At 38.2% G+C, this 13809-nt stretch overlaps 1 protein-coding gene across 1 annotated transcript in view; it reads right to left on the bottom strand.

Annotated features, from left to right (window-relative positions):
* Window positions 1-13533, bottom strand: part of LOC135213727 (docking protein 2-like) — a 58520-nt gene extending 44987 nt beyond the window's left edge. The window contains exons 1-7 of the mRNA XM_064247839.1: window positions 13008-13533; window positions 7073-7267; window positions 5664-5732; window positions 3570-3663; window positions 1670-1911; window positions 762-932; window positions 300-573 (exon numbers count right to left, since the gene is read on the bottom strand). Coding sequence (XP_064103909.1) covers window positions 300-573; window positions 762-932; window positions 1670-1911; window positions 3570-3663; window positions 5664-5732; window positions 7073-7267; window positions 13008-13097 — 1135 coding nt within the window. The 5' untranslated portion in view covers window positions 13098-13533. The remainder of the gene's footprint in view (window positions 1-299; window positions 574-761; window positions 933-1669; window positions 1912-3569; window positions 3664-5663; window positions 5733-7072; window positions 7268-13007) is intronic.
* Window positions 13534-13809: the final 276 nt, after the last annotated feature.

Below are 13809 nucleotides of genomic sequence, written 5' to 3' on the forward strand. Positions count from 1 at the left end.
GGTGTTTTCGCATGGTAACACTGCGTCCCAGGCTTTAAATAATTACGCTATGTGTAAGTTTTAGGTGAATAAAAGGATATCTGGGTGTACATTTGCAACTGAAAAGTGTTTTGATAAATTACTGTATGCTAATTACACCGTTAATATTTAAAATAGGATATTATTATCATTGTTGAATGTAACTATCTAAAGTCCGGGACGCAGTGTTACCATACGCAAACACCACAGGCGGATGGACAGATGGAAAAAACAGAGTATAGGCAAGCTTATCACAGAAAAAAAAAAAATCTGGAACTTACTGGCAATCAAATTTTCGTAAGTCGGTTCCGTTTCCCTCCCATAGGTCTTCCATGCATCCTTATATTCGACGGTCTCGCAATATACAGCCTGGCTGGGAGTGGCTGAGTGACCCGGACTATCGGGCTGGCGTTGCACCGTTGCTTTGGTGGACTGTGATTTCACTTTTGGTAGCGAGTTCAGCGTCGGCCCTTCTTCGACCAGTTTTCCAACAGTAGGAAGCCTTCCTCTTGCTTGGTGGGCCCGGGCTGGCTTCGCAGGAGGCGACCTCGTGTTCTGAAAGATATTGAGAATATGCTGTACCTACTGCGAGAGGATGTTTGCTCGTTTTTAAGTGCGTAAAGGATTATGCCCTTTCTTCCTTCCTTTCTTTTCGAGACTCGGAGCATTTTGCGTCCCGTGGGTCTAGAAAATATATGTTATCTGATAGCATTCCTACTTTTAACTTCAAAATAACTTTTTACCGTAGTATTATTGATGGAAACCTCTTCATAAACATGGCCTCCCGTGGTCAGCGGAATTTCAAATTCTTCGGCGGTGGTGGCCACCTTGAGTCCAGGTGATGAAGGTTGTTTTCCGGCTTTTTCCTTGACGAAAGTCTTCTGCTTATTCACGAGACCATGAATCTGTTTTCCCTGGAATTAGAAATAAAAGATTAAAATAAAAAAAAGAAATTAATGCCGAATAAAAGATACGGAACGGGTCCGATTGTGAGGACTTTGATACACTGATTTGTCCGAGTTTTCGGCAGTTATCAATGTACGTCAGCATACGCACAGGCCTAACTTCATTCCCATTTGCTTTCAAAAAGAATCGTGTTTGATAAACTGATTTATTTGAGTTTTCAGGAATCATCCATGCACGTCTACTTTCATATGGGCCTAACCTAAGTTTCGATTTGCTTTCGGCAAGAATCATGTTTGATATGCTGATTTGTTCTTATAGGCCTAACCTGCTGATTCCAGCAAGAATTGTGACCTTATAGGCCTAACCTATAGTGATTTAGGCAAGAATCGTGTCATAGGCTATAAACCTATACTCTTTTTTTTTTTTTTTTTTTTCATTCTGTCCATCGCCTGTGGTGTTTTCGTATGGTAACACTGCGTCCCAGGCTTAAATAGTTACGCTATGAGTAAGTTTTAGGTAAATAAAAGGATATCTGGGTGTACGTTTGCAATTGAAAAGTGTTTTAATAATTTACTGTATTTACACCGTTAATATTCAAAATAGGTCATTATTATAATTGTTGAATGTAAACTGAATGTAACTATCTAGAGCCCGGGACGCAGTGTTACCATACAAAAACACCACAGGCGGGAGGACAGATGGAAAAAAAAGAGTTTAGTGATTTAAGCAAGAATTGTGTCCTTACCTGGGTGGTTAGGAAGGTGAAGCACCCTTCGCCGTGGTCGCTCTTTCGTCCCGCCTCCAGGTGGAAATCGGTGTCTGTGTAACCGAAGCGCCGAAGGTGCTCCACTGCCCACCTGCCGATACGGTTCCCCTCTAACGAGATGAGAGTGATGATTCCGCTCTCCACGTGGAGGCGGACTTCTCCGTCCACGCCGAACTTTTGGCGGACTATGGCTCCAGCGGTCACCAGGAATTCCTTCAAGACTACGGAGAGAGAGATAGAAGATGAGCAAGGTGGAGGGGGAGAGAGAGATTTAGGAGAAAAACTTGAACGATTAAACCAGGTTCATCTCAAAAGCAAATTTTCATATAATATATATATTAATATTATATATATATATATATATATATTATATATGCTTAAAAAATCAGTGGCACGTGACTTCATAAATAAGCGAATACCACGGGAAATGAGTCAGGAATCCGACTATCCCCTTTCAGCATAATATATATTATTTTCTTATATATATATATATATATAATATATATATATATATATAATGTGCGTGTATATGTATGTTTATTCTTGCTATAAAGCCGAAACAACAGGACCGAATTGCACCAAAGTTCGACCATGTATATAGATTTTATAGGGGATGGTTTTACCGGGTGCCGTTTAGATCCAAATATCAGGCCGGATATCCGGCCATGCTAACTTCTTTAATATTAGTTGTAGAGAAAGAAGTAAACATTAGTTTTGATCGACCTTTTCACGAGGATTCCAAATATGCTCTTGGTCTACGGTTTGAGAGGAAGCTGGTTTAATCGCCCATGATTTTCTCCTGAATCTCAAAACAAGGGCAGATAAGACGATAAGACCAAAATAAAGCTTTAGTAACTATGATGAAGAGGAATTAGCAGCGCTCTGAAACATCAGGTGGGAGAACAGTAAATTCTCAGAATCTGAGTTGACAGATGAAGTCAGCTCGAAAACATGCGTGACTCGAGAGAACAGAATGAATAGAGCAACGTAGGGTGGTTAGTGCCGTCATTGCACATCTTGCGGCGCACTGTAGGAGTTACATAATGACCTTTGAAGGGTCCCCTCGGCCCCTAGCCGCAACCCCTTTCATTTCTTTTACTGTACCTCCGTTCATTTTATCTTTCTTTCATCTTACTTTCCACCCTCTCCTAACAATTATTGCATATTAAACATTACAACATATTGCGTATTTTAACATACTACAACTGCGAATTTAGTCCAAAGGTCAAGCACTGGGACCAATGAGGTCATTCAGCGCTGAAATCGAAATTGACAGTAAAGGGGCTGACAGGTGTAAGTTAAGGAGGAAAACCTCGAAGCAGTTGCACTATGAATTCATTGTTAAGATAGGGTGGAAAGTAAGATGAAAGAAAGGCAATATGAAAGGGTACAATAAAAGGAAGGAAAAGCGGTTGCAGCTAGAGACCGAAGGCAAACTGCAAAGAACCTTACAAGTGATAACGGCTCTACCGCTCCACGTGGTAAATGCAGTTTACATGTGATTGAACAACACATGGTAGATCTTATAGTACTATTCCGCGGCGGCTAGACTATGGCAGTTGTGGTTTTCTATGCAGTTTTACCTCCTGAACAAGAAATTTAAGTAATATTTTATTTGGACTACTGTAATTAACCCACAGGGGCCAGTAGTAAAACACGGCGAAATACATTGGACGCCCCAATCCCTGGTGGATGTCGTATCCGCGGTTACGTTCCTTGCAGTCCGTGCGGAACTATTCTTTAGAATTACCCACCATATTCTTTGGAAGCTAAACTTTAATTTCAAGTCAGTGGTCCCTTCGGTGGACTTGTTCCATATGAATAGGGTTCATCTTCTGAACAACAACAACAATAATAATAAAGAAAATTGTTTACTTACAATTGTCTGCTGGTTCGTAGACGTCGTTCTCGAAAATAACGGTCGTTCTCTGCGGCTGGGAACTCGACGGAGAGAAAAGGGTGTTTCCAAACTTCTGTTTGAAGGAAAATTAAAAAATTGTTGTAATATATATATATATATATATATATATATATATATATATATATATATATATATATATATATGAATAATTATCACATCACCGTGATTCATATAAATTATTTGATCTGCAGATGTCCTTTAATATCTAATTGACTCTACCTCGGATTTAATAACGTCACTGAAGTCCTGATTTCCTTCTCTGTCTGCTGGGCGCTGGTTCGAACCCACGAGAGGACGAAATTATTATTAACTAAAAAAATTCCCCTTCGGTTTACATATATGAAAATATATTAATTCTGATGCAGAGCGAATTAGATCTTAAAGGACATTTGTAGCTCGAATTATATATATATATATATATATATATATATATATATATATATATATATATATATATATATATATAAAACCTCCAGGGGATGTCCATGATACAATGATTAAAACATAGATTTATTCTGAGAAACGTTTCGCACATGAAAATCTCTGTGCATCATCAGTCTGTGAAAGATAAAGACACATTTATAAATAACAAACAATAAAAGTGTAAAAAACAGGAATTCACATAAATTAAAAAGTCTTAAAATTACATAAAAGTACAAAGTAAAAGTGATAAAACAGGTTAAAAGAGACTGCTCAAACACCAACCGTTCATTGTGAGGAGAGAAGATGGAATGAACTAAGACAAGTTAAAAGAAACGACTTCAACTATGCCAGGTACAGAGTTGCTGAGGACGTGTTACTGTTAAGAGAGGGAACAAGCCTCTTGATATATAAAGACTCAAGGGTGGTTAAATGGTCAGGATTTTTGACATGGTCTATTATGGAAAACTGTTCTTTTTGTACTTCAATTTTGCAATTAAAAGAATGATTTCTGATGTTGGAAAATTCGGGTTGTTTTATTCTTTGACCAGTGCAAAAGCTGAAGCCCAAGTGAGAGCAATATCTGACCCTTAACAGCCTTCGAGTTGATCCGACGTAAGAGCCCGGACATCCAGGGCATGTAAATTTATATATAACGTTGGATCGCATAAAAGGCTGAAGGCGATCTTTATAGTTAAAAAAGGAACCAATTGTGCATGGATTGCTGGATATGAGTTTGACTTTAAGGCATGGTATCTCATGTTCAATGATTCGTTTCAGGCTGGATGTAAATTTCAAGTCAGATATATAGGGGATTGTGACATAAAATAGTCTTTTAGGGACATTAAAATTAGTTATTGGTGGCTGCAAGAATTTTGTTGATGGTTTTTTGAACAATGTCGAGTGGAAACGAATTAGATTTGAAGAAACCTAACAAAGAAGTCATTTCCACGTGGAATATATATAAAATATGCGTGTGTATATATATATATATATATATATATATATATGTGTGTGTGTGTGTGTGTGAATGTATGTATATATATATATATTTATATAATATTTATATATATATATATATATATATATATATATATAATATATCTATATATAATATATATATAATATATATATATATAAAGCCTATCAAAACACCCTGGCTTGAAGCTAAGGACTATATTTCGGTGAACTCACTTCCTTTTTTGATAAGGGTGGAAGTGAGTCCGACGAATATATATATATATATATATATATATATATATATATATATATATATATATACTATACATATATATATATTAAATAAAGATAGAAAACTTTCAATGGCTAAGCCTATCTGTATACATCACTTACTACGTATGAGTAGATTCTCAAAATCTGAATGAAAATGTGAATCATTTAACGCAAGAAATAGCGTCGTAATCCACTGTGCCCACTTATCTCTAAGGAAAATTTCAAATTTGTCATTTCTCGTATGAAGTCGAGAGTTTAGCGAGACAGATGAAAAATGATGCCAAATAAAGTAGATGAAAAGTAGTAAGCGTATGTCTGATAAACTATATCCCATAGCTGCTTAGTATATTCACTTAATTAAGTAAAAACTGATTTCTCGACATATCTTGATTTACTTACTTGTATCCAGTCAAGTCGATCGTCTTTGTTCAAAGCATAAAACTGGTGTTGGGTCTCCTTCGTCGAGATCTGAAATATTTCAACATATTGAAATTAGGAATCTGGAAACAATAGTGTCCGGTGTGGTCAGTCTTAGAAGTTTCATTTTCTTCTTCTTAGGCTATAACAATTACATTCATTGTATCATACAGTGTACGGTACATGCATCAAGAATTTGTTTGTATAACATTTTTTTTTACCCTTTCTAGGGATAGGGCCACTACATCCATCATTAAAAGCAAAAGCACCTACTGACCCCTTCTTTCCCACCGTTATCCCTACGTTAAGGCACTTTCTCCTCCTCGTCTGCCTTCTATAAACCTCTTCTATATCTTCCTTCACTTTATCTCGCCACCTATACTCTTTTTTTTTGTTTTTTTTTTTTTTTTTTTTTTTTTTTTTTTTTTTTTGTTTTTTTTTTTTTTTTTTTTTTTTTTTTTTTTTTTTTTTTACCTGTCCATCCACCTGTGGTGTTTTCGCATGGTAACACTGCGTCCCAGGCTTCAAATAGTTACACTGAGTAAGTTTTAGGTAAATATAAGGATAGGGATGTACATTTGCAACTGAAAAGTGTTTTAATAATTTACTGTATGCGAATTACACCGTTAATATTCGAAAAAGGATATTATTATAAGTGTTGAATGTAAGCTGAATGAAACTATCTAGAGCCCGGGACGCATTGTTACCATACGCAAACACCACAGGCGGATGGACAGATGGAAAAAAACAAAAGTATAATTCTCTATCTCCCTCTCGATCTTCTTCCTCTAACAGGTTCCTCCCAAGCCCTCTTCATTCCCTCCTTGTCCTCCATCCTCACCACATGCCCATACCATCTCAATCGTGACTCTCTTATCACCTCTGTAATCTTTACTAAGCCTGCCTTTCTTCTTATTCCTTCATTTTGCAGTCTCTCAAGCAGCGATACCCATGTAAACATCCTAAATCCAGTCTTTCATGTATTTGGAGAGACTTTGAAACACCAAACACCCTCTTCCGCCCCGTCCTTCCAAGGTCTAGAGTAGACAAAATCTAAAGATTAAAGAGGTCCTCTCGACCCCGACCAAAATGAGACCTCTTCTGAGCAGGTACAGACCATGGGCTAAGAAATTCACTTAGACCATGACGTAGAACTAACAAATTCCACCGAGGCATACCGAAGGGCGATCACCCGTTAATGACCGGTCAGCGGGCAGTTGATCATAAGAAATCATAATGTACACATCTGCATTGCTGATTCAAGTTGCTCTGTATATTACAAAATACCCAGTAATTGTGCATCAAAATTTTTTTTTTCTTCTTCTTTTGTCACTGAAAGGGCTAAATGGGAACATGAAAACGCCTGATTTCGAAAGAGTTGAGACACTTACGATGAAACCGAACTGCTCCTCCGACGAGTTACTCGTAGGCTTGTGGTTCTCCTTGACGGAGACGACTTCGGAGCCGGGGATCAGGAGGGAATAGGTCGACCCACTGTCGAAGCTCTTCCTGCCGTCGAACACCTCGAGGCGCGCGACTCCGTTGCTGGAGGTGCTGTACAGAACTGCGTAGTGCTTCTTGAGTTTCTGTGGGGAAAGGAAGGCAGTTTCATTGGTGTTGAGAATAATTTCATATTTATCGAGTTCCTGTTAGAAGAAACGGATTCAGTTACCCAATAAAGCAATGTTTATACACTTCCTGTTTGGAGAATGAGTCACTGACACGGCCTTCATTCAGTTCTTGTTGGAAATGACAGATTCAGTGACCCAATAACGCAATGTTTATAGACTTTCTGTTGGAGAATGAGTCACTGACACTGAAAAGGGGACCTTTATTCAGTTCCTGTTGGAAAAGACAGATTCATGGACACAATAACATGATCTTTATTCAATTCCTGCTGAAAAAAGGTACATTATCATTATTATTATTATTTTTTTTTTTTTTTTTTTTTTTTTTGCTCTATCACAGTCCTCCAATTCGACTGGGTGGTATTTATAGTGTGGGGGTTCCGGGTTGCATCCTGCCTTCTTAGGAGTCCATCACTTTTCTTACTATGTGTGCCGTTTCTAGGATCACACTCTTCTGCATGAGTCCTGGAGCTACTTCAGCCTCTAGTTTTTCTAGATTCCTTTTCAGGGATCTTGGGATCGTGCCTAGTGCTCCTATAATTATGGGTACGATTTCCACTGGCATATCCCATATCCTTCTTATTTCTATTTTCAGATCTTAATACTTATCCATTTTTTCCCTCTCTTTCTCTTCAACTCTGGTGTCCCATGGTATTGCGACATCAATGAGTGATACTTTTCTTCTTGACTTTGTCAATCAAACGTCACGTCGTGGTCTGTTTGCACGTATCACCCTATCCGTTCTGATACCATAGTCCCAGAGGATCTTTGCCTGATCGTTTTCTATCACTCCTTCAGGTTGGTGCTCGTACCACTTATTACTGCAAGGTAGCTGATGCTTCTTGCACAGGCTCCAGTGGAGGGCTTTTGCCACTGAATCATGCCTCTTTTTGTACTGGTTCTGTGCAAGTGCCGGGCATTCACTTGCTATGTGGTTTATTGTTTCATTTTTGTATTGCACTTCCTACATATGGGAGAGATGTTATTTCCGTCTATCGTTCTTTGAACATATCTGGTCTTAGGGCCTGATCTTGTGCCGCTGTTATCATTCCTTCAGTTTCCTTCTTAGCTCTCCCCTCTGTAGCCATTGCCATGTGTCATCGTGGCTAGTTCTTTAGTCTGTCTCATGTATTGTCCGTGCATTGGTTTGTTGTGCCAGTCCTCTGTTCTGTCTGTTTCTCCTGTCTCTGTATATTTTCTGGGTCTTCGTCTACTTTTATTAGTCCTTCTTCCCATGCACTCTTTAGCCACTCGTCTTCATGGTTTCAGATATTGCCCCAGTGCTCTGTTTCAATGTTGACGCAGTCCTCTACACTTAGTAGTCCTCTCCCTCCTTCCTTTCGTGTTATGTATAGTCTGTCCGTATTTGCTCTTGGGTGTAGTGCTTTGTGTATTGTCATATGTTTCCTGCGGTCTGATCTATGCTGCGGAGTTCTTGCCTTCGTCCATTTCCACTATTCCTGCGCTGTATCTGATTACTGGCACTGCCCATGTGTTTATGGCTTTGATCATATTTCCGGCGTTTGAGTTTTGACTTGAGTATCGCCTTGAGTCTCTGCATATATTCTTTCCGATCGTGTCCTTATCTCTTGGTGTTTTATATCCCCTCCTTCCATTATTCCCAGGTAATTGTATCCTGTCTCATCTATGTGTTTGATGTTGCTCCCATCTGGTAGCTATCCCTTCAGTTCTCGTTACTTTGCCTTTTGTATGTTGACTAAGGCGCATTTTTCTATTCCAAACTCCATCCTGATGTCCCCAGATACAATCCGTACAGTCTGGATTACGGTATCTATTTCCTTGATGCTCTTACATACAGCTTGATGTCGTCCATGAACATCAGATGGTTGATTCTGTTGCCTCTTTTCTTGAGTTGGTACCCGGCATCCATCTTCTGTAGTACTTTTGTCATGGGAATCATGGCTACTACGAGAGTAGTGGGGGACAGTGAGTCGCCCTGGAAGATACCCTCTCCTGATATTAACCTCTGCTAGTCTTTATTCCAGAGCTTGTAAGTATTGTATTCCAGTTGCGCATTGTATTTTTGAGGAAGCTGATGGTTGTTTTCCTGCCCCATATATTTTCAGGCATTCTATTAGCCATGTGTGTGGTATCATGTCGAAGGCTTTCTTATAGTCTATCCATGCCATGCTTAGGTTGGTTATTATCATTATTATTATTATTATTATTATTATTATTATTATTATTATTATTATTATTATTATTATATTATTATTATTATTATTATTATTATTATTATTATTATTATTATTATTATTATTCAGAAGATGAACCTATTCACATGGAACAAGCCAACCAAAGGGGCCACTAACTTGAAATTCAAGTTTCCAAAGAATATGGTGTTCATTAAAAAGAAGGAGAGGAAAGAAAAATACAGAGAGAAGAGATCACTTATTTAGAACAAAAACAATGAACTAATTAATAAAAACGTAAGTAAAATACTAGAATACAAGGATTGTTTAGGATATTAATGCGCTTGAACTCCTGAAGTCCTTATTGCACATCCTCAGTAGGTATAGACTGTTTCTCATACCAACGGTGTGAGGTATAAAAGGACCTCTAGAACTGAGAAGTTCGACAGCGAGGTGCATTATTGCATATTTGTGCTTCTGCTGTTCAGGAAATCTGGTTGCTCTCGGGAGGAAAAGGGGGATTAGGGATCGACTCTGAACGTGAAAGATCTCTGTTGATTGTTTGTTTGTATGGTGCTTTTACGTCGCATGGAACCAGTGGTTATTCAGCAACGGGGTAGATCTAGGGTACTTATCCGCGGCGGCCTAGACTATGGCAGTTGCGGTTTTTCTATGCAGTTTTACCTATTGAACAAGAATTTTAAGTAATATTTATTCGGACGACTGTAATTAACTCCCCCCCAGGGGCCAGTACTAAACACGGCGAAATACATTGGACGCCCCAATCCCTAGTGGATGTCGTATCTGCGGTTACGTTCCTTGCAGTCCGTGCTGAACTATTCTTTAGAAATACCAGCAACGGAACCAACGGCTTGACGTGACTTCCGAACCACGTCGAGAGCGAACTTCTATCACCAAAAATACACATCTCTGACCCCTCAATGGAATGACCGAGAATCGAACCCGCGACCACCGAGGTGGGACGCTAACACCATATCAACCACGCCGCTGAGGCGCTAGGTCTCTGTTGAAATAGAACTAATGAATATTTGACGAAGAAGAAACCTTCCGTCGATGGTCCAAGTTATAAATATATTAACATTTGGAAACAGAAACCTACCTCCACGATTCATTGGTACTGGGAATAAAGAAGAAGCTATTATTATTGTTATTAATCACATGCTAGATTGATAAATATGTTAATATAATTTGCATTCGTATGTTCTTCGGTGATAATTCCCGTTTTTTAAGTGATAGGGATGTCCAGAGAAGTAATATAAGGAATCTAGAGAGAATAGACAAAATACGTTTCTATTTTCAACAAAATAGACGAGAGAGATAGATAGATAGATAGAGAGGGAGAGAGAGAGAGAGAGGAGTAAAATATGATCGCCCCCCTCATCCGTTCCCGTGGTATCTTGGACGATATTTGAGATGGTGAATGGGGTATCTTATTGGTAAACGGAGTTTTTGTTTATCATATTTTATTGCCGATTACTTAGGAATTATTCTGAGGTTTTGCAAGAATTTGTACGAATACACAGACACACACACACACACACACACACACACACACACAACACACACATATATATATATATATATATATATATATATATATATATATATATATACTATATATTTGCAATTCCGTAGTGGTCTATGGGTGAAGTATATAAGAGATCCTCACGTGCAAATGAAAGAAGGTATCAAGACTTTCAATTTTTATTCCCAAGTCATCTTTTAGGGGTACTCATTTTTTGCTCGCGAGGATCTCTATATATATATATATATATATATATATATATATATATATATATATATATATATATGTGTGTGTGTGTGTGTGTGTGTGTGTGTGTGTGTATTGTGGTTTAATTATTCAAATAATGAACTTCCTAAACCAGCGACCATCAGTATACTGTTGGTTGCCCTGGGCTGTTCAGGCTACCTGTAGTAGTGAGACGAAATTTATAGTGATATCCTGGATTCCCTGACGATGCCGTGCGATTGGAACGTCAAAATTTCAAGCAAAGATCTTAAAAAGCACTGAGGCTAGAGGGCTGCATATTGGTATGTTGATCATCCACCCTCAAATCATCAAACATACCAAATTGCAGCCCTCTAGCCTCAGTAGTTTTTTTTTTTTTTTAATTCTATTCAAGGTTAAATTTAGCCATGACCGTGCGTCTGGCAACCTTGGAGGACAGGCTGTACAAAAAAAAATTCTTCGGTGCATTTCTTATTTTCTTCTGAACGCCATATTCTTTGGAAGCTTGAATTGTAAGTCAATGGTCCCTGTATATGGTTCATCCTCTGAATAATAATAATTATTATAAATGCACACAATATCCCACTAAACGTTATTAGAAGGTGAGTACAAGAACTACTTAACTTGACTATACCTTGGCAAATGTATTCAGTAATACTTCTTCAAAGGGCGGGAAACGATGGATTCTTGGTTTATTTATTTAATATAAGATTGTTGTCCATCTGTGCCTTGCAAACGAGCCTGTAATTAATCCGACAGTGTAGGGGTCCAAATTCACTGCATCACTTAAAGTCAGCATCAGCCCAGGTTATCAAATATTTATTGAATTTTGGAAAACAATAAAAAAATAAGCAGTTTATCTGCTCACAGCAGAGGTTGTAAAAAAAATGTATCTGTTTACAGAAGTAGAGATTGTAAAAAAAATGTATCCGCTTACAGAAGTAGAGATTGTAAAAAAAATGTATCCGCTTACAGAAGTAGAGATTGTAAAAAAAAGATTATCTGCTTACAGAAGCAGAGATTGTGAAAAAAATTTATTTGCTTACAGAAGCAGAGATTTTGTAATATATATATACATACATATATATATATATATATATATATATATATATATATATATATATGTATGTATGTATGTGTGTGTGTGTGTATGTATGTATATGCTTAAAAAATCACAGTAGATGCACGTGACTTCATAAATAAGCGAATACCACGGGAAAATGATAGTCAGAAAATCCAAGCGCTTTCGTCTTTATTCAGACATCGTCAAGGAGCTCCTTGACGATGTCTGAATAAAGACGAAAGCGCTTGGATTTCTGACTATCATTTTCCGTGGTATTCGCTTATGTATGTATATATATATATATATATATATATATATATATATATATATATACATACATATACACACACGCACACACACACACACACACATATATATATATATATATATATATATATATATATATATATAATATATATATATAATAAAATGAGAAACAAAGGGAATGAAGGAGGAACTATTGTGAAAAAAACAAGAAAAAAGAAGGAATGGAGGAGGAACATAAAAAAACAAAAACATGTCTCAAGGGATACGGAGCCATAGAATTTTGAGAAAATCGTGAATCTCTGCCTCTGTAAGCGGATAAACTGTTCATTTCCTGTAGATCTGTCAAGAGAAGAAATTAAAAATAGGGAAGAAAACTCAACCACACACAAGGGAGCAGTGAATTTGGACCGCTGTTTAAACTGTAGGGTTTCCAGAGAGCCTTACTTTTATGACGTGATTTTTGTTCTTGAAGTAGATATCACCCGATTTGACGTGCCCCAGCCAGTGGTCAGGCAGTACCTTCGCTTCGGCCATTGTGTTCTGTCGAGGTGGCGAGGTCCTCTCTGAAATCAGGTGCCAGCTTAACGATCAGCTCACTATGAATTGCTTGTTCAGGTTCTAGGGCGACTCTTGTGGAGTGGGGAGCCGTTTGTGTTACTGGACGACTTGACTGTGTGAGCAACGACGTCTTCGCTGGACGCTATCTCATAATTCACGGACACTGTCTTGTACATTGGCTATCTGAGAATCTGAGAGGGTCTTTAATTTTCCCGGAGCTGCGTCTATCTTTTCGCGTTGTATGAAGATCCTAGAAAAGCACACCAACGTTGAATGGAACCAAGAACTAAACTTTCTTTTTTCGATGGACCGAGATTCAGCACCAAAGTAGAACTGGTGAAAAGACGAGCGCTAGGCGAAGTAGAACTGGTGAAAAGACGAGCGTTAGGCACTGTGGTTGCTAGACAGTGCCGGATGCGGCAGTGACAACGTCTGACGTCAAGCTGTTGTGATGTTTCCACTGAAGTGCCGCTCATTTCTTACCGTCCACTGCTGGAAGTTTTGCAGGTCTTGAAAAATGGGATTCACAGAAGAGGAAATTACAATGCATCGGAAACAGCAGTTAGGCTGTTTCGTATTTCGCAGTGGCCCGAGGCTTAAGCCTCGAATTATTCCGAAGAAATAGCTTCTTCGGAAACTCCCCCTGCAGGAAATCCGGGAAGATAGTATATGCTGACGTTCAAATGCC

This window comes from Macrobrachium nipponense, chromosome 43 (genome assembly GCF_015104395.2).
Source record: "Macrobrachium nipponense isolate FS-2020 chromosome 43, ASM1510439v2, whole genome shotgun sequence".
NCBI lineage: Eukaryota > Metazoa > Arthropoda > Malacostraca > Decapoda > Palaemonidae > Macrobrachium > Macrobrachium nipponense.